The 20,966-nt window shown below is 43.5% G+C and overlaps 1 protein-coding gene across 2 annotated transcripts in view; it reads right to left on the bottom strand.

Moving 5' to 3' along the window:
• Window positions 1-271: 271 nt before the first annotated feature.
• Window positions 272-20,966, bottom strand: part of HECW1 (HECT, C2 and WW domain containing E3 ubiquitin protein ligase 1) — a 419,352-nt gene continuing 398,657 nt past the window's right edge. For both annotated transcript variants that reach the window (XM_003797550.2, XM_012809965.1), the window contains 6 exons: window positions 18,482-18,580; window positions 17,360-17,489; window positions 13,977-14,123; window positions 12,027-12,141; window positions 9,923-10,121; window positions 272-1,770 (listed from right to left, as the gene is read on the bottom strand). In XM_003797550.2, coding sequence (XP_003797598.1) covers window positions 1,659-1,770; window positions 9,923-10,121; window positions 12,027-12,141; window positions 13,977-14,123; window positions 17,360-17,489; window positions 18,482-18,580 — 802 coding nt within the window. In that variant the 3' untranslated portion in view covers window positions 272-1,658. The remainder of the gene's footprint in view (window positions 1,771-9,922; window positions 10,122-12,026; window positions 12,142-13,976; window positions 14,124-17,359; window positions 17,490-18,481; window positions 18,581-20,966) is intronic.

Raw genomic sequence — 20,966 nt, 5'->3', positions numbered from 1 at the left:
AAAGCATGTTTTAGTTTAGAGTGCAGGGGACACAAATAATGACTGTTCAGACACAAATTGGCAGAACGAGCCACAAGGCATGGCTTCAGGTGCAGTTAACTTTGTCTTGCTTTTCTCACATTTCCGCCTTGTTTTAATAGATTGAAAACAACAATGTGACATGAAAATAGTGGAGTCTCTTTAGCTCTTCTTTTCCCAGTGAAGAAAAACACTTCCATTTATGACATATTTCAGACAACATGGATAACAAAGTTAGAAAAAATAGCAAATGACCATTATGATTGGGTTTATTTCAAATGTAATCAAGAGGTCAGGCTGTCTCTGGAGCCTGCAACTGTTTTTCTGACAACACTGAGTTTTCTGAGATATGTTTTTACTGAATGCTAAAAGAAACTGGATATTTATTTTGACACAAATCAGCGTGCCTTTGGGGTGTCCCATTTCTGCCCCAGGAGGATTGCTGTGGATTAAGGAGAAGTACCAGATTGCCCTTGGCCCCTGACAAGCACCGTCACTCTCTGCAGCTTCTTAATTAGTGTGGGCCCTGTGCACGGTCAGATGTGAAGGAACTTGAACACCATGATGAAGAAAAGAAAAGAAAGCATGATAAAATCAATATCAGAGTCAGAACAAAAAAAGATTTGTCTGCTAAGCAAGTAATGCCTGGTTTTAACAAATGTCATGAGATCATCTATACATTTTTTTCCTTTGTGAAGGAGAACTGCACAAAACAGTTCTAGACCAAACAAAACAGCACAAACCTCAGGTATTCAATGTAAACGTCCTTCTTTCCTTTCTCTTATTTTCATCACCACATTCTATACGAGGCAATGGAGTTGAAGCTTCATCCTTCGTCTACGTTAGTCAAGGTTTCCTTCTTGCACATGTGCACAAGTCTGTGCTTCTTGTGTGATATCGCTAGGGGTGCTCCCCTCGTAGACCCCTCTGAACTGGAGTTGAGCCCATACTCCCCACAGCCATTGGGATGCGCTGTGGCGCAGCAGAAGCAGGCGTTTCTCTTGCGGTTGTTAATTGTTGGAAGTGTCATATTTGCACCATATGTCTAGTTCCAGCTGAGGGGACTGATGCCATATGTGAATCAATGAGTTGGATGTATAAAAATTTCAGTTTTGCCACTGCTGTCCTTTGGATGGAGAGTATGCACTGGGAAAAAGTGGAGAGGGAGGAAAGCAAAGAGTTGATCAGCTCCTAGATCTGGATCTGGTTGTTGGAAATTATAAAACATGGTGGCTCTGCTCAGAAGACATGGGCGTATAAAAGCTTGGAATGCTTAATGCTCAAATTTTCCCTTAAATGATAGAAATGGAAGTAAACATTTATTACCATTTGGTCAAGTGTAGCATAACTTGCATCTTATTTCATTGTTAGTAATGGAGGTATGTGGAGATATACACAGACCTTTAGACAGCTGTTTTTTCTTTGTTTTAATATTGCATACAGGCTAGCAGTTCATTGAAAACAGAGGAGAGAAGCCTGCAGGTTAGATCTTAGAAGAAGGCAGTTCTTCATGCACAGCTTTTGTCAATCCTGATTTGGTTTGAAAATAAAAATCATGGAATACCAAAATCAAAAGAGAGTCGATTAAGAGAAAGGTTGATGTCACTGGCCAGGAAAATGCCAGGCAGGGTTCCATGTCCTCACTCGAGTCCAAAGGTGCTGGTTTCTTCTACTGCTGTTAACAACTTTTCATACAACATGGAGTACGAGGGATATGGTGGAAGATCCAGTCGGTTGAAACATGTGTGTGCCCTGAATGGAGAAGAGATTAGTGAGAGTGTTAATTTTTTTTCGTGTGTGACTATTTTTATTTTTATTTATTTATTTTTTAAAAAATTTCAGGTTAATTTGAGGGTACAAAAAAATGAGGTTATAATGTGTACATTTGTCAGGCACAGTCCCTGTTGCAGTTGGGTCCCTCCCCCAGGCGGTGTGCCATATACACTTACAATGTGTTCATTAAGCACACCAATCAATCCCCTGCCTCCTCTCCTTTCCCTCCTCCCCCACCCCTCCTCCCATCTTGAATTGAATTGAGTTTTTCTCTTGTGTGGGCATGTATTAATTCATCTACTGGGTTCATATTAATATTGAGGAGTACATTGGATACTTGATTTTCATTCTTGTGATAATTTACTAAGAAGAATGTTCTCCAACTCCATCCAGGTTAATACAAAAGATGTAAAGTTTCCATCATTTTTATGGTTGGATAGTATTCCATGGTATACATATACCACAGTGTATTAATCTATTTCTGGGTTGATGGGCATTTAGGTTCTTTCCATATCTCGGCAATTATAAATTGAGCTGAGATAAACAATCTAGTGAAAATGTCCTTATAATAAAATGATTTTTTTTCTTCTGGATATGCCTAGTAGTGGGATTGTGAGATCAAATGGAAGGCCTATTTTGAGCTCTTAGAGTGATAATTTCAATAATACAACTGGTTCTGGATGTATCTGTGACTTAGTCTGAAGTTAGGAATTAAAAGGAAATCAAAAGTGAGCTTGAGCATGGCTTAGGACCCCCACAAAACATTGCAAACTAAGAGTCATGGTCTTCCAGAATGAGTGGACCAGTTGAAGAGATGGAATGCCTGGAAATGGGTGGTTTGCCTTTGTAAGCCAACTGTACTACACTAGAACTGCACTGGCAAACCTATGATAAATGCTGTAAGATCAGCCTGATTCTAATCTTGAGATATAAATTTAGATGTGGTAGGTGTAGTGGGCAGAAACACAATTAGAATTAGGGGATCATATTCCTAAGTCTTGTCATCTAGCCCTGAGTTCTGAGCCTCGGTGAACCATATATTCTGTTTAGAGGAGCCCAGATGCCCCAGAAATGTGAGATCCAGTCCTCCATTCAGGTCAGGTGTGCCCTGAGACAGTCTGACTCCCCCATGATGGTAGAACATGCGTAACTAAAGCTGGAGGGCTGTATTTCCAGGAAAAGCTGCACTTGTGAGACAGGCCTCCTGGAGCCTGGAGTGTGGTCCTTGAGCCGCTGCCCTGCACTCTGCTCTGCTTGGTACGTGCTTCCTCTCGCAGGTGGATGCTTGCCAACATTGGGCCTCGGAACCGCGTCTCCCCTGCTGCGCAGCTCACAGCTGTGTGGGCCTCCTGTGGGGAGCACCAGGAGCCTGGCACACACAGATTCCCTCCCACAGAGCCTCCCATCACCTGACCAGCTGCTCCCTGCAGGAGTTCTTTGTTTTGGGGGGGAAACTTTTGTTGATGCTGAGTCCTGTACCAAAGCAGGGAGAAAGGTGGAGGGGTGCAGCTAAAAGTTCATTTCATGCCTTTTTCTCCTGGAGGGAGTGGTGTGCTGAGATGGTGTTTTGAGACACTAACCAGCATAGAAAAGGGACACTCTCAAATCAAATCAAATCACAAAACAAACAAACAAACCTAAACTCCCTTCATTAGCATTCTATTTGAAATATTAAGCTCTTCTTTTGCTTACAAGATCCCTACAGGACTTGTGTATTATTTACACCTTTGCTTTGAATTATACAAATCAGAGTGCCAGATTCCTGCCTAGGCTGATGCAGCACTCAGGTTATGGGGGGAAATAATTTTGGGAATGAAGAAGATGGGAAGAGGGGAGAGGGAAGGTGGACTTTCCATTACAGGGAGAATTTCGGGAAGATGCTGGTCTTTCTGTCTGCCCAGCATCCGTGCCTCCTCCAGGCGACAGCCCCCTCATTGTCCTTGGGGAACCATCCCTAACCCACCTCCTTGCCCCATCCCTACCCTTCTTAAGCTCTAAGAGTGGGCACAGCACAGCAGGGAGACTGGTCTGAGATCTTAAGGACCTAACTGGGAAAAAACATAAAAATAGACAGAACTTAGCAAAGTTCTGTCTATTATTATATGAGATTCAAGGAGGCCTATATTTACTTCAAAAGAAAATGATTGAAACATTTTACCTAAATGTGAGTATTTGTTTGAGTGAAATGGAACCCAGTAAATTAAGTAGGATGATGATTACAATGACTCTCCTCTATGTTTAGAAAGATTGAAACTAGAACATACACTGGGCTGCGGCTTATCAAGTTAAGTGGGGCAGAATATTCCCAAGTGTGCTTTTAGAACTGGCTAAATTAGCCAGGAGCAAGATATGAGCGGACATCATCTTGGTTTTCTTCCTCAGGTCATTTTAACTGGCACTCAGGAGGGGAAATGTCATAGGAAAAAAAAATCTCATATCTATAAATTAGTTGGGAACACATTAATTCTATAAAAGATAATTTTCTGGGCATAAATAGAAAGCATTATCAAATTGCTCCTAGTCTGAATGCCCACAATTTCTTTACTAGTTACTTTTACTGCATTTGTCTATAGCCTTGGTTGACTCCCTTCAGTTAAAGTCTATTAATAGCTTGTCATCCAGAATGAATGAACACAATCAAATCACGACTTGATTCAGCTTTGCTCAGTGTTCCTTGGCAGTTTAAGTGTAGGGTCACACCTTCCAGGTGTGATTCATTCAGCACTGGGCACCTGCTTACCTCATTCTCTTTGTAGCAAACCAAGTGCTGCCAGGGCCTAGAAGACCTTCATTCTGACCCTGGTCCATCAGCCGCTTATCAGTTTTATGACTCTGGGAAAGTCAAGTAATCTTTCTGAGCCTCACTTTTCTCACTTGTAAAATGGGGATAATAATACGTGCTGTGTGCACCACAGAGGGTTGTGGGGAGGACAGACGCTAGGAAACACGCAATGCCTTATGTAACCCATGAATCATCGCTTGCACAGTAAGATACTCTTACTCATGCAACCATGATTGCTATGATAATCTTAGGAACCATGTCATACTTAGGGAGACTTAAGTCTTTGGTCTTTTCCACATGTCCTCCTGGCAAATGAGTCGCTCTCGTCTTGTACTCATGCAGTTGTTGCTTTGGAACTCCCCAAGGCTCTTTTCAACCATGTCAAATTCCTCTCTGCGGGTATCAATGCCGTGCTCCAGCATGTTGGGGTAATTCTGAGTTTGGATGATGCCAATCACTGTATTGTGTACCCTTCTGAACTGTGTCATCTGCACAGTGATCTCCCTTTTTTCCATGACATTGATTAAAATGTTAACCAAAGAAAGTGTGGCTCCTCTTCACTAGAGAACACTTTAAGGTCAGCTCGAAACAAGAGGCAGGGGCGGCACCTGTGGCTCAAAGGAGTAGGGCACCGGCCCCATATACCAGAGGTGATGGGCTCAAACCCAGCCCAGGGCCAAAAAAAAAAAAAAAAAAAAAAAAAAAGAGGCAGCAGCCATCCCTGCTCTGAGCCAGCTGCGGCCAGTTACGTAAGCTGTGTCTTCCCCTGCCAGTCTTCTTCCACTGCTCAGCTACAGCCTCATTTTCTTCACATTAGCCTTGCTCTCTTCCCTGACAATCTGCTCATTTTCAAGTTTATCTATAATCTCTTGATCCCCAAACCCATGCTCTACCCCCAGCTCCTCAAGCTCTTTAAAGATGTTCTTTTTTTTTTTTTTTTTAAGCTGTTGGGGAGTCACTGAGGGTACAATGAGCCAGGTTGCACTGCTTGTGTTTGCTGGGTGAAGTCCCTCTATTAATACTGTCCCGCCCCAGTAGGTGTGTCACACACCATGGCCCCACACCCCTCTCCCTTCTTCCCTCTTTCCCCTCCCCCATTCCCATTCCCCTCACCATGGACTAGCATCAACTGTCCTCATATCAGAATTGAGTACATTGGATTCTTGCTTCTCCGTTCTTGTGATGCTTTACTAAGAAGAATGCGTTTCAACTCCATGCACATTAATACAAAAGATGTAAAGTTTCCATCCTTTTTAATGGCTAAATAGTATTCCATGGTGTACATATACCACAGCTTGTTAATCCATTCCTGGGTTGGTGGGCATTTAGGCTGTTTCCACATTTAGGCAATTGTAAATTGAGTTGGGATAAACAGTCTAGTGCCAATGATTTTTTTCTTCTGGATAGAAGCCTGGTAATGGGATTGCAGGATCAAATGGGAGGTCTAGTTTGAGCTCTTTGAGGAGTCTCCATACTTCCTTCCAAAAGGGTTATATTACTTTGCAGTCCCACCAGCAGTGTGAAAGTGTTCCCTTCTGTCCACATCCATGCCAGCCTCTGCAGCTTTGAGACTTTGTGATGTGGGCCGTTCTCACTGTAAAGCTGTTCTTGAATATCTCCCTCCTTGGCTTCTCTCTGGTTCTCGGTGGCTGTCATTTTCTCTCCTGGGCTTCCTGAGGGCTCCCTCCAGCCCCCTTTGTAGGTCCTCATCTAGCCTAAGCCCCAGCAGAGCAGAGTTTCTTACCTCCACACTGTTGGTGTTTTGAACTTGGTAATTCTTTGCTGTGGAGGCTGCTCTGTGTGTTATGGGATATTTAGCGGTATCCTTGGTCTCTACTGAATAGACAACCATAGCACCCTTTCTCTATAACCAAAAATGTCTCCAGACATTGCTAAATACCCACTTTCCCACATTCACCTTGAGAACCAGGGCTAAAGAGTAAACGAACTGCCAATTTAACAAGGCCTCCAACTCCACCCTTGTTCTGGGCTCAGTTTACAGCTGCAGTGAAATGTGTTCACGTCAGCACTTTGTTGGCAACTTTTCGGCCAGTTGGTTGCCCATGACTGATATCCTTGGCCCCACTAAGGTTCTCTTCTCTCCTTTATTCTACCTCCATACTGCCTGGGCTACCTTTACTCTGTTCCAATTTCCATGCTTCTCTTTCCTTCCAAACCTTCCTCTGTGCCCTCTTGAGCCCTTGTTCAAAGTAAGGAAACTGTCCCACTGCCTTAAGCTCTTTCCAGATGTGGCTCCGTGTCTATCTGCAGCCCTCGGGGGTGGAGACCCCCCACAGTCTGCATTCTGAAAGGTGGAAGAGCATTCTTCTCACTCCCCCACCCCGTCCATTTCAGATCACGACTTAGCAATTCTTGATCAAAAATTTACATTCCTTCTAATCTCATGCTACTTAGATAATTTTCGAAAACTATAGGTTTGTCTGGCATTCCATTTTAATGAACTAGGATGGAGTACAAGACAGATTGTATTGTGGGTAATAAGGGTGAAGTGTTCTGAGGAACTTGTGTTTCAGATATACACACACATACATGGGACTGAGTAGGTGTGCTTAGCCTGGGTTGTCATGTAAAGGGTATTTCCTTCTGTGGGCTATGGTTTGTTTAAAAACCTTCTTTTGACTCTCCGAACTTCTGGTTAATTGCATTTATTAAAATCTCTGGCACTTGGCTTAAATCTTCCTTTCCATTTCCTGTCCTCTGTGCAGACTGTGTGGTGGCTAAGCCCACATGGATGACTGATCTAACACTGGAGGTTAGATCAGTTCCTTCACTTTGCAGACTCCAGGGATCGTCACCTCTCATATGCTTCAGCAATGCTGGGATGAAGTTTCTTCACTAGGGACTATAAAGTTATATCCTAGCAGTTTTAGGGCCCCTCAATGTCCTTCTTCATAATTCTCACACACCTTTTAGAGGACAAAGACTTGGACTGACACACAGGTTTTACTTAGCCTGGGCTATGACAGGGTTTGCTGTGACACTGGCACTCTGATCCAGGAAGCTGTTCCTTTCTGTGGAGGGGAGATCCCAGGAAGGAGAAGATCCAGGCCTCCTCTTCCCAGGGTGCTGGCACACCAAGGCTGACAGTCCCTGGGAGGCCCCAGGTTCCTTGAGCCTGCCTGGTGCTCTTGCCAGCTCAGGGCTGCCTGCTACCTGCTGTGGCCTGGCTAGGTCTCCCTGAACTTTGGTTCTTAGAAGTCAGAGGTTCTTTCTTTCTCTTTGCACGCAGATGACACTTGTTAGGGTCTCGGCTCTCTAGACCCTGTACCAGGGAGACTGGTGAGGAGCTATGATTCGGGGTGCCATTTTCACTGTTCTCTTACAGTGTTTGCTTCTCGGGTCCTCCTGTACCGGGATGAAGTCCCTGCTGCCTGGAGGGGCTTACCGAGCAGTGGGCTTTATAAGGGTACCTTAGCCCAGGTGTGAAAACCTGTTCACAGGTCCAATGTCCGCCTTATAAGCTCTCTGTGTGGTTTAATAGCATTATGTGTATTTCAGAGCTTCCGAAGCAAATATGTAAATTATGCTCTATGTGCGACCACAGATGACAAAAGCAATAACTTTCGTTTCCTAAAGAATAAAGCAGAGACTCCTCAGTGGGGTCTTTTCTTTGGGGCCCACCCACCTATCTTTCTCCATTGGATCTCTGTGACAATGCTCCAGGCATATCCTCTGTGCAAGGTCCACACACTGGCTGCTTCCTACTCCCAGACTAAGCTCATGCTGCCGCCAGCATGGAGATCTCCTCCCTAGTCTCTGCCTCCCAGTGCTCACCTACATCCTGATTTCTGGCAGCATCCTCTCTGGGCAACTCAGTTGCAATTAACTCTCTATTCCACATCCGCATAGCCCCTTCTCCTGAAATGAGTCACTATCAGGCTGTCCCCTACTGGCCTGTCACCCATCTGCCGCAGAAGCAGGCTATACTCAAGTGAGGGTGCACACTGCATTTCTCCAAAAGAAAAAAAAAAAAAACAGAATGTTTCCAAATAACTTTATTCTTGAAATCTATCATTGAACTAGACAAATAGAAATTCTGCCTTTTTAGTCTTATTTTCTTGCCAGATTAATTAACTAGGTTCAGCTATTGGCAGAAATGCACAAAGGGGGCAGACTCTTTGAGCTGAGGGTCTGCTGATCTGAGTGAGGCCAGGGCCCAAGCCTGCACTTGGCCATTAGGCTGCTGTTACCCATCTGGGCAGGCCACCAATGTCATCGACTTCTGGTGAACTGTCTTTGGGACACTAGGAAGTCTGGGAAAGCCAGATGAAAGCTATAGTCAAGTAAATCCTTCCACACTGGGGAGTTAGCAATGTTGTTTGGGTGGCCATGTAGAAACAGGGCTGAATTAAATGCAAATCTTCCTTTATAATCAGAATACATCACATTAGAAGACGATAATGGGGATCAATCTTCCTTTCTGCTTGTTGAAGCAGTACTTATTACTACAGTACTCATCCAGAAGTATCTGTTTAGTACTTCTCATTTCACCAATCGGGAACCTGCTACCCAAAGTGGCATAGAAAGGACCAAGAAAGTGTTGAGATTAAAACTCACAGCATGGGGAATTTATTCTGCAAAATTATTTGAAGCCCCAGGGCCTCCTTTTCCATATTTATCCCACAATAGTTTCTCGATAACCCAGTATATACACCATACACCATACACCATACGTAGAGCACCAAAGATAAACATGATCTCATCTTCACATTTTAAAATTGGTAGGAAAAATACAACACATACAGAAATATATAATAAATGGATGCATCAAGTGACGACAGGCTGTGGAAGTACAGAAGTGGGACTGTAGGGGCTACTTTGGGCTTCTGGCATCTTTACGCTAAATATCTTTGTCTCCCTCCTCCCCTGTGTTGGGTGGTTCTCTTTAAGTTGGGTGAGGTACAGATTGTGAAATCTGACTGACACAGGGACCAAGGTATTACAGCCCAAATACCATCAATCAGCAAAACCTCACTAAGAATATCATTTCAGAGCGGGGCCTGTGGCTCAAAAGAGTAGGTGCCGGCCCCATATGCTGGAGGAGGAGGGTTCAAACCCAGCCCTGGCCAAAAACTGCAAAAAAAAAAAAAATACATATATATATAATATATATATTTTATATATATTTTATATATATATATATATATATATAGTTTCAGACCAAGTCACAGAGATACTTCACATACAACTTTCACTAATAATTCCAATATCAAAACTGTGGTGACAGGAAAGAATTCTATCCCAAAGGATAGTCACCCCAACTCAAATAGCAGAGTATACTTTGCCCTCTTCAGTGGGTTTCCCCGAAGCTTGGCACGAGCTCTGTACCTGGGGAGAGACGTGATTTTCCCCCACTTCTCGATGCAGAAACGCCGGAGCCCGTTGCTTCCTCGGAGGGCTGCGAAGCCTTCGTAGGGCACGCTGGACGTCCCCGTGACAAACTGGAGCAACCTCAGTCTCTGCTCATTATTGAAGCGTTCCACTGCAGCCCAAAACCAGCGGATCACTAGATGCCCATCATGATAGCCTGGTGCAAAGGGCGGCAGAATGAGAGGATGTGGAGAAAGGAGGGCGTGGGGGAGGGAGAGAGAGCAAACACGCATCAGGGAGGGTAAGAACTGACCAGCTGCTCCGGTCTGCTGATTTCTCTGCTGATGACCTTGAGATAGGTCTAAAACAACTCGTGTCACTAGGTCAAGTTTTAAAACAATCAGGTTCAGAAAACAGTCATTTTATGAAAGGACTTCATGTCCCAAGGAATATCCTCAGAGATGCTTTCTATTTAAACACCTAGGACTCCACTGGGCACACTCCTGCTTATGTAAATGGCCACAGGAATAGAAAGGCTTGGTAGAGACAAAACTCTCTACAAATGCAACATTTCATCATGTTTTCTTTGTTCTGGTGGGCGCTGGGCTCTCTATGGCCACTGGTGCCCCTGCAGTAGCTCAGGCCAGCCCTGAGACACATGGGACCCACAGAAGAAGCACTAGGTCTCTCTCACGGTAAGTTGGGGACACCAATCTTGGATCAATCAGTTAAGGTAAATAAATGATTCACCACTGACCACAAACGTAAGAAGTACTGAAAGATGGGAGAAATCTGCATGGGCTGCGGCAGAAACAAAGAAATCTTCCCAAAGGAAGTGGAGAGGGTAAGTCCAGCATGTGGAGGGTTTATGTAAGTGAAGGGAGGAAGGAGGACACTTCTGGAAGGAAAAATAAAGAATAACAATAAATAAATAACAACAAGAAATAATATGCAGGGAACAGTAAGCTACAGGCATAGAGGAGGTGTCTGGTGAAGATGAAAAAGAAAATTACTAAGGGTATTAAGGGACCTTAATAGCCCCGCAGAGACATTTCAACTTGACACATTAGGTTGTGATTTTCATATGAGGCCAGAAAGGCCTAGAGGTCCCACGGAGGCTTCTTAGGGCCAAGTGTATTAGCAAGATGAGGAAAGCTGGGGTGCTGCCCCAAGCTCCCTCTTTCTGATGTATTGATCTGCATTTCTCTAATATTTTACATGAGGGAAAAGTTTTGATGCTAAAAAGCCTTTGGAAAAATACCCTATTCTATAAGTAATAGGGAGCTTGTTTTGTGATTGAGGAAGTGGCCTAATGAAATTAATGTTTCCAAAAGACGAGTTTGGCAGCTGGCAAGGTAAATAGTTAGCAGGGGTTAGAAATTGGATTTGGAGAGATGACAGGAAAAACTATGTGTAGCAATGAGGGGTCCAATTTCATAAGAAGAGACAGACATTCCTCTGGCCACACACAAGCTGTCCAGAAGCTGGTCCAAGGATGGAGTGTCCTTTGTAGGCCTCTACACCAAATCAGGTCAGAGATGCCACCAGAGGGGATGACTGTCCCCTAAAGGAAAGTTCATGTTGGAAGTTGGGGAAGTGCATGTACAAGTACCTGCTTTCTACTGAAATAAGGTCAAGTCTTTTGTTGTTGTCAAAAAATGATGACTCATATATACATACAAAGGAATGTTGTTAAGGTATAAAAAGATGAAATACTGAAACATGCTATGACATGGGTGAACCTGAAAACAGTGTGCTAAGTCAAGAAGCAGGACACAAGAGAGCACATTTTTTATGAAAATATTTATATGACACATCCAGAATAGATAAATCCTTAGAGACAGGATGAAGATTGGTGGTGGCCAGAGGTTGGGAGTGGGGGAGAATTGGGGTGAGAGCAACTGCTTTAAGGGGATAGGGTTTCCTTTTGGGGTGATGAAAATATCTTGGAACTAGGTAGAGGTCATGGTCACTCAACACGGTGGTTGTACTAAATGTCACTGAATTGTGCTCTGTAACTCAGTTTTATGTTACATCAAGTTCACTGCAACAAAAACATGTTTTTGAGTAGGGATGAATTGTATCTGTGACAGTGACAGCAGCACAAGTCCCACTGGCTCACCTCCCCGGTACTCGGTGTTGTTCCGCCAGTCATTCAGGTCAATTTCTGCAGTGCCAGCTATCACCAGCTCCAGCTCCCTGGCGTCAAACACGGAGACCAGCCTTGAGTCCACCACCTGAAATACAGATGAGGCTTCAGCATTCGGGTCCAAAAAGTTCTTTTTCTTCAACATGTGAACATTTTTAAGTTCAAAATTATTGCTATGGTCTGAAGGTTTCTATCTCTCCCATATCCCAAATTTCTACATTGAAATCTTCACTTCTGATGGTTTTAGGCGGTGGGAGGTGCTTAAGTCTGAAGGCCTCATCCTCATGGGATGAGCGCTTTTATGCATATTTACTGAGGCCCAGAAGAGACCTCTTGTCCCCTTTCACTGTGTGAGGATACCACAAGACAGTGCTATCTATCTACTGGTGCCTTGAAATTTCTGTTGCTTATCAGCTACCCAGTTTATGCTACTTCGTAATAGTAGCTGGAGCAGAGTGGGACAACTATCATCTTAATCACTTTACAAAACAACCCTTCATGAGATGGGAAGAGAAACTGAAGATCCTATGCTTTTTGCTACCCCTGATATTTCCTCTCCGAATGACTTTGTAAATAAACCTGACCTGACTCTCTGAGGTCATATTTAAGTTTCCAGGTAACACTACATTTTAAAGGCAAAAAGTTCAGATCACTTTGAAGTGACTTAATAGCTATTAGTATATTATCGTTTCACTTAAAATCATTCTCTTTCAAAAACAATTATAACTCATTTCCTAAAATTGAGCATTATATTTATTTCTTTAGAGACGGAGTCTCACTCTGTTGCCTAGGCTAGAGTGCTGTGGCCTAAGCCTAATTCACAGCAACCTTACACTCAAGGTCTCAAGTGATCCTCCTGCTTCACCCTGCCAAGTAGCTGGGACTACTGGCACCTCCGCAATGCCTAGCTAATTTTCTATTTTTATTAGAGATGGGGTCTCACTCTTGCTCAGGCTGGACTTGAACAACTGACCTAAAGGGATCCTCTCACTTGGCCTCCTAGAGTGCTAGGATTACAGGTGTGAGCCATCTTGCCTAGCTGAACTTTTAGATTAACATAATTGTATTCTCCTTCTCTTTTCAAACAGTGACCCTAAGAGTAAATGTCCCACTCTCTAAAGACTGAGCTACTGAGGCACAGGTTTGTATTTTCCTTCTCTTTTCTCCTCACTTCCCTCCTCTCACCTGTAAAGATCTGGAGGACCCGTTTTGTTAGGGCGGCATTCTGGGTTGACATCTCGTGTCAAATGTAGCAGGCACAACTGAACACTTGAGGTGGTTTCTTTTTTAATCAAACCAGTGGTGGACAAGACCATGGCTGACACTGTTCATCATTCTGACAGGGAAAGAGAACTTTCTAGGACCCAAGACCTGAGAAAATATTTTACAGCCCTTGTTTCTAAGCTGGAAAAGTTTAAGGACGTCATTTTTGCGGAAAGGGAGTTTAGCAGCTGTCCCTGTCTTCTCAGTTTCCCACTCAGCATGGATCCTGTGGCACAAAGTGATGTATAACAGAGCTGGGCCGCTGTGAGGGTGGACAGAACCAACCCGCCCGGCCCCATGCCTTTACTTACTTTTGTTTCCTTGAATGAAAGGCAACACCATCTGCACATATCTTGACAAGAGATGCTGGGTGTTCTCACACTGGGCACACCAGGGCCCCATCAACAGTTTTGAGAGCATTTTTCACCCACAAGCAGAGTTGGGTTTCCCAGGCAATTCCAACCCCTCAGTCATCTACCCTGAGGGTGTCCTCACTGCACCCTGCTGATAGTACTCAGGGAGCCCTTTGTCCACCCTGGTTCCTCCTAGCTGCTGTCATGACCTGAGATGCTGACCCCCAGGGAGCCTCCAGGAGCACAGGCCCTGTGGTGAAGCCCCCGAAGCCCCCAGGCCTTTCCCCAGCGGCCTGCCAGGCCTCACCTCGTAGAAGCCGCGCACCAGCGCCTCGGTCTGCTGCACCACGCCACGCTCCACCCGCCACTTCACCATCCTCTCGATGTACTCCTTCTTGTTCTTCTCCGTCACCTGGGTGTTGGCGCCTCCAGACTTCAGCTCCCTTTCTGTGACCTTGTAGGCAAACAGAAAGATGAAGACGCTTCTCAGTTCACATCATCTCCCAGTGAGATGTGTGGATGTTAAGGGAATGATTGCAGAAGTCCTCTTTTTAAAAAAAAGTTCAGAGTATTATGGGGAGGGGTACACATGTTCTGTACCGCTTAAGTCAAAGTTGTAAGTGCGCCCATCACCCGAACAGTATGCCCTGTACGTGACGCGGGACTTTACCTGTCCCCGCCCCCTCTCGCCCCCTTGACTCCGGTTGAGTTTTACTTCCTTCTGTGCACCTGAGCGCTGATCAGCTAGTTCCACTTTAACAGTGAGGGCGCGTGGGGTTTGTCCGACTTACACAGTACTATTCATTATTACCTCCTTGGTTCTTTATCCTTTCCTAAACGTTCCTGAAAAGGCCCTGGGTGTTCTAAGCATTCTTAAGCACCTTAGAAGAGCTATATTTTTTGTTTTATAAAGATGAAACAAAAGTCCTTAACACAAGAGGCGCACTGGGACTTAAGGGAGATGTCTCAGGTTGCCCCTAATGAGATCGAAGGTCCTAACACTAGTCACGTACTTGATGGCCCTAAATCTCTATTGCAGCAAATTCTTAATGGCTGCCAGCTTCCCCTTCCACAGCTGGCCAGGAGAGGCCAAGTAGCAGAGGGTGGGAAGATGGTTTTCACACCAGCTAGAAGAGTGGCTGCAGGGTGACAGCCTGACCCTGGAAGGGAAGCAGAAACTGGCAGAAGGGCAGGAAGAATGGCACTGCCACTTGGCATGGGAGGCCTGTCTGCCGAGGCTGACTCAGTCCTCAGGCAGAGTTATGATCTGTGTGTTATCTTTTCAAAGGCAAGAAGGTAGATAACATAATTAGACATTTTTATCAAAAATATGTTCTTGAGGCTGAGGCAGTGGCTCATACCTGTAATTAGCAGAGTGCCTTTCACAGAGAGAAACAAGCTTCTACCTATAATGTGCAGGAGGGCTTGTTTCTCTACACTTTCGAAACACAATACTACTAAACTTTCTGATTCTGACATTTTAGTAGCAGAAAGTGGTATCTTACTATAGCTTTAATTTACAGTGTAAAAACTGCCTTATCTGGGACCATCTATTTACGTTCTTTGCTAATTTTCTATTAGGTTGTTTGATCATTTCTTATTGCTCTGTGAGATCTCTTCTGGCATTATATGAAATAACAGTTGTCTGTGTTACATTTTAAACATCATGTCACTTTTACTTTGTTTGTGGTGTACTTTACCCTATAGAATTTAAAAGACGATTTTATCTATATCAATCTGCTCCCTCACGACTTTGCGAGTCTGGGCTGCGTCTACAGTGGCATTCTTTACTGCAAGGTCGCAAATAAAAAGTCTCTATTTTTTTTTTTTTAATAGTCAGGTCTCTGATATAGCTGGAATTTATTTTGGTGCAATGATTAGGTCAGGGATCTAACTTAAAAATTTTGAACATACTTATCCAGCTGTCTCAATATACTTTGTTAAATAACCGTGTATACTTTAGGAATTTACCTTCTCCTAGGAGGCAAATGTGAACGGTGAACTAAAAGTAGTCAACACACAGGGAATGATGCGTTTTGCCTGTTCGCTTTGTGGGGGGCAGGACAGTTAAATGACTAACATATTCATGAACATATTTAAATGTGCTCTCAATGATTGAAGAAAGATTTTTTTTCCTCAAAAATGTAAGAGAGCATTCTTCAGAGGCATGTTTATACACAGGAAATACAACAGACTATTGATGTTTTCCAGGACACATCCAAGATTCTTGACTGGAATGTGGGTGCTGGATGGTCTGTAGCATTCAGTGGGTGACTCTCACCCCTGGACTCAGCACACTGTCCACATTCATGCAAAGTACTTAGTGTGTATCAAGTATTCTAACAAGGCTCACCACACCCCTGTTACAAATTGCCACACATCATCGGCTTTGGGGCTTTTTACAAAATGATGTTCTCAAAACCTTAATGGTTAGATTTGCTCAGGCTGTGGCTATTTCCTGTTAAATCTGTAATTCATTTGAGGAGAAGATTCAGTGATATCTCAATGCCAGTAGAAAAGCTTTATCTCATCCAATAGTCTTGAGATACATGCATTTTGGAGCAGTAGATATCTTTTTTTTTTTTTTTTTTGTAGAGACAGAGTCTCATTTTATCACCCTTTGGTAGAGTGCTGTGGCATCACACAGCTCACAGCAACCTCCAACTCCTGGGCTTAGGTGATTCTCTTGCCTCAGCCTGCTGAGTGACTGGGACTACAGGCACCCACCACCACGTCCAGCTTTTTGTTGTTGTTGTTGTTGTTGCAGTTCCGCTGGAGCCAGGTTGTCACCCTCGGTATATGGGGCTGGTGCCCTACCCACTGAGCCACAGGTGCCACCCCAAGCAGTAGATATCTTGATGTGATGAAAATAATTATTTCTGTAGTTGTGCAGACAAGAGAAATACCTTACTTGTGTATGGCATACTGTACAAAAATGCTGTCTGATCCAAAATCACATTTGGTTTTCAATAAACTCCATAAAGTAGGTCCATGTCATAAAAAGAAAAGGAAGGAAGAGGACTGATTTATTAAAGGAAGTAATTCCCAAAGAGTTACATTTTGAATGAATGAGATTCCTTATTCTTTAGTTTAAAAACAAAATCCCATTACCATGTGATCTAGCAATTCCACTTCTGTTTACATATTCAAAAGAATTGAAAGCAGAGACATGAGTAGAAATTTATGCAATCATGTTCACAGTGGCATTATTCACAATAGCCGAAGGTGGAAGAAATCCATGCGTCATTAACAAATGGATGGCTGGATTCAAAAAAAGCGGCCTATGCATATAATGGGATATTATTCAGCAGGAGAAGAAGGAAATTCTGACATATAGTATTAGCATGGATGAATCTTGAGGACATTATACCAAGTGAAATAAGCCACTTATTCATTTAAAAAGAAAAACATTGTAAGATTCCACTTGTATGAAGTATCTGAAGTAGTCAAATTCATAGCAACAGAACTGAGAATGGTGGTTGCTAGGAGCTGGGGGGCAGGAGAAATGGAGGGGATTGTTTAATGGACAGAGTTTCAGTTTTGCAAGATGAAAAAATTTTGAAGAATGGATGCCCAATAATGTGAATATACTTTATAATGCTAAAAAGACTTAAGATGATAAATTCATGTTATGTGCATTTTCCACAATAAAAAATAAAATCCCTTTTCCAAGTCCTGCATCACACAAACCTGTCCAAAAACCTCTTCATTAACGGTGAAAGTGAGGTCTAGGATATCTGTGATATTGTTGTCCTTCATCCACTGCAAGCTCTGGTGGAATTCCTCATCCAAATATTCCAGGTCACTCAAATCACAGGGCCTGGGTGAATTCAAAGGGAGAAAGGCAAATAGAATTACTGAACAAATGGCTGCCCAGACCTTATTCCAAAATGTGGTTATGGCACTCCTGGGTAAACACTGCAGGCCTAGTCTAACAATTTGATACTTTTGATATGCTGATATGTCAGCTTATTCATTAATTTTAGTTTATTCAATAATTTTCCTTTCAAAAGGAAGTGTTAAAATATTCACAATAATAATCAAAATAATTGGCAATTAGAGAAAAGTATCTTTTTTTGAGACTGAGTCTCATTCTGTTGCCCTGGATAGAGTGCTGTGGTGTCATCGCTCACAGCAATCTCAAGCTCTTGGGCTCAAGAGTTCCTCTTGCCTTAGCCTCCAGAGTAGCTGGGACTACAGGTGCCCGATACAACACCCAGTTACTTTTTAGTAGAGAAGGGGCCTCGCTCTTGCTTAGGCTGGTCTCAAACTCCTGAGCACAAGCTACCTGCCTCAGCCTTCCAGAATGCTAGGATTACAGGTGTGGGCCATTGCGCCTGGCAAAGAAAAGTATCTTTTTAAAACAATTAAGTGATTATATAAACAGATAAATTCTACTTAATAGTTTAATGCAAAGTGTGTTATATTATTATAATATTTTTTGAGATTGGGTCTTGCTATATTGCCCAGGCTCGTCTTAAACTCCTGGGCTCAAGTTATCCTCTTGCCTCAGCCTCCCAAGTGGGTGAATGGGCTACTGGCCTAAAATATCATTATAAATTTTAAATAAGCTGATTCATATCCATTACATGAATTTGGTAATAGACTCTTTCTCTACAGTACGTCAACATAAAATCCCCCAAATATACTAAAAGGTGTATGTGATATCTAAGGACTCAGAATAAACCACCATAAATCTATAGGCATGGTTAAGGCGAAACAGAGACAAAAGGGTCAGAGGCGGCAGAGAGGCCAGACAGGGCTGGTCCTTAGACAGGGCTGGAGTGGGACCACAGTCTGCAGAGCACTTACAGTCTCAGCAGTGCCTTATAGAAAGGCCTTGTGAAGAAAGCGTCAAGGAGGTACTGATGGATCAGAGCCAGGCCCAGGATACGACCACTGAACCTGAACCTGGAACACAAACATGGCAGAGATTTAAGGGTAAGCAAGAATTTACATTGCAAAATATTTTAATTTGTATTTATATTGGATGTGTTTCTTTACAGTATTTATCTTAAGTGGCTTAAGGAATTTGCAGGGAGGCACCAATTCTCCTCACTCCTTACACTGGAAGAGATTCTGGAAGAAGGATTCTAGTCTGATATGTGGAGGAGAGGTGGTCCCGTCAGGGTGCAGCATACACACAGACCCCAAATCTCAGATCTAGAAGTATAAGGACCCAAGAAGAAGGGACACACTGGGGAAGAGGAATTCAGGAATTTTAGGTAAATAGCCCACACTGAACATGAGGAAGACCTGAATCCAAGGACCCAGAAGGTTTTCTGGACAGCGCATCATTACTCATTCAAGCATCCTATAAACATCACCTGAAGGCTATGCGGGAAGGTGGAAGATTTGAGTCGGAATCAAATATGACTGTCATGCTCGCAGACAGTGGAAGAGTTACACAGAATCACAATGTGAGGACTTACAGAAGCTGAGTGAGCATTACTACTTAATATCGCCAGCCACATACAAAGACAGAGCAAGGTCACTGCTAGGAAGAACTGGTCCCCTAGTACCTTTACTAATATAAATCCTTGTTGGGGCAATTAGCTTGCTCCAATCCTTGATGGTGACCTGTTTCACTAAATGCTGAGGCTACCTGAGCTGGATCCCATTGTTGTCCTGCTCTCAAACCAGCTTCTTGCCTGCCTGGTCCAGCACCCTGTGGTTTCCCCAGCATGTGGGTGTGTGTTGGCTGACTCTGGCACCTGCCTTCCTAACTGGAATCTTCCTGGTCCCCTATCTAGTTAGAGCCTCACCTAATCACAGACTTAGTTGTGACTTTTATCAGATCCTTCCCATCGTAATTTCCAACTAACCCATCTCCAATGCCTTTTACAAGGCTCTTTTTAGACTCAAAGGATTTCCTATTCCACAATAGTGTTCTATAGATTATCTGAATCTATAGAATAATCATAATTACATTTGTTTTTAATTTTAAAAAGTTTTTTGAGATTGGAGCTTGCTCTGTTGCCCAGGCTAGAGTGCAGAGTCATCATCACAGCTCACAGCAACCTCAAACTCCTGGGCTCAAGTGATCCTCCTGCCTCAGCCTACCAAGTAGCTGTGACTACAGGCTACTGACACCATTCCCTGCTAATTTTTCTATTTTTAGATAGAGGGTCTTGCTCTTGCTCAGGCTGTTCTTGAACACCTGAGCTCAAGTGATCCTCCCACCTTGGCCTCCCACCTAGGATCACAGGCCTGAGCCACCCCACCCAGACAGGATAAGCATAATTATAAACGACAACACTTCAGAGTGTCATGTTTGAGTAGTTCATTCTTTTTGTCTAAAATAACATGCTACTATTATTGACTCTGAGAAACTAGAGACAAACAGAGCCTCAATGGAGATGCTGAGGGGCACTGTGGATGGGGAGGTTCGTGAGACAGTCACATGTCTGTGGGTCGCTGAGGCTTGGGTGACCCGCCAGTGCTTTATCCCTAAGTGTTCCTTCTGATCACCCTGATAACAGGCAGGCCCCCCAAATGGCAACCCCAGGGCTGTGTATAAAAACATGTTCCCTTCTACCCCAATGCTGGTAACTTGCTCTGACAGACTCAGAGGCATTGTGACTGATGCTTCTAACATGATGGTGAGGTTGAGGCCAGGTGGACAGCACTGGGAAGATCCGAACGAGGAACAGAGCAAATGCTAACCAGCGCTGCCTGGCCGAGTGCCCTCCTCGCTGAGAGGACCCCCAAGGTCCAGTAAAGAGAAGTGGTAATCCCCGTAGGTAGTACATACACGCAGACATGCAATAGATGAAAATGTTAAATGAGGAATACTATTTTCACCTCAATATTAAAAATCAGTATCTCAATGAATTGAAAATTCTCTAGAAAAATAAAAATTATTCAAATGTAATCATGAAGAAGTAGAAACCTTAAATAGAACAATAATGACAGTATAAACTAGGAAACTCTGAGGAAAAAGAACTGTCTCCAGAATTGATGCTGGGACTGGAGATATATACGTGTGTGATATATATACTGGATGCACACACACACACACACGGGTGTATCTATTTATAAGTATGTATACAGTTCTACAGGTACGTTCAAACTCTCCAGGGACAAAACATCTCTCTGCTATGTAAACAGTTCCAGAAATCAGAAAAGGGTGGAAAGCTTCTTAACTTATCATCACCTACCACAACCACACCACTACCACAACCACACCACTACTACAACCACAACCACTACCACAACTACACCACTACCACAACCACAACCACTACTGCTACCAGTACCACAACTACTACCACAACCACACCACTACCACAACCAC

This window comes from Otolemur garnettii, unplaced genomic scaffold, assembly GCF_000181295.1.
Source record: "Otolemur garnettii isolate 467f Iridium unplaced genomic scaffold, OtoGar3 scaffold00119, whole genome shotgun sequence".
NCBI classification, from domain to species: Eukaryota; Metazoa; Chordata; class Mammalia; order Primates; family Galagidae; genus Otolemur; species Otolemur garnettii.
This window is presented reverse-complemented; position numbering and strand designations above follow the sequence as displayed.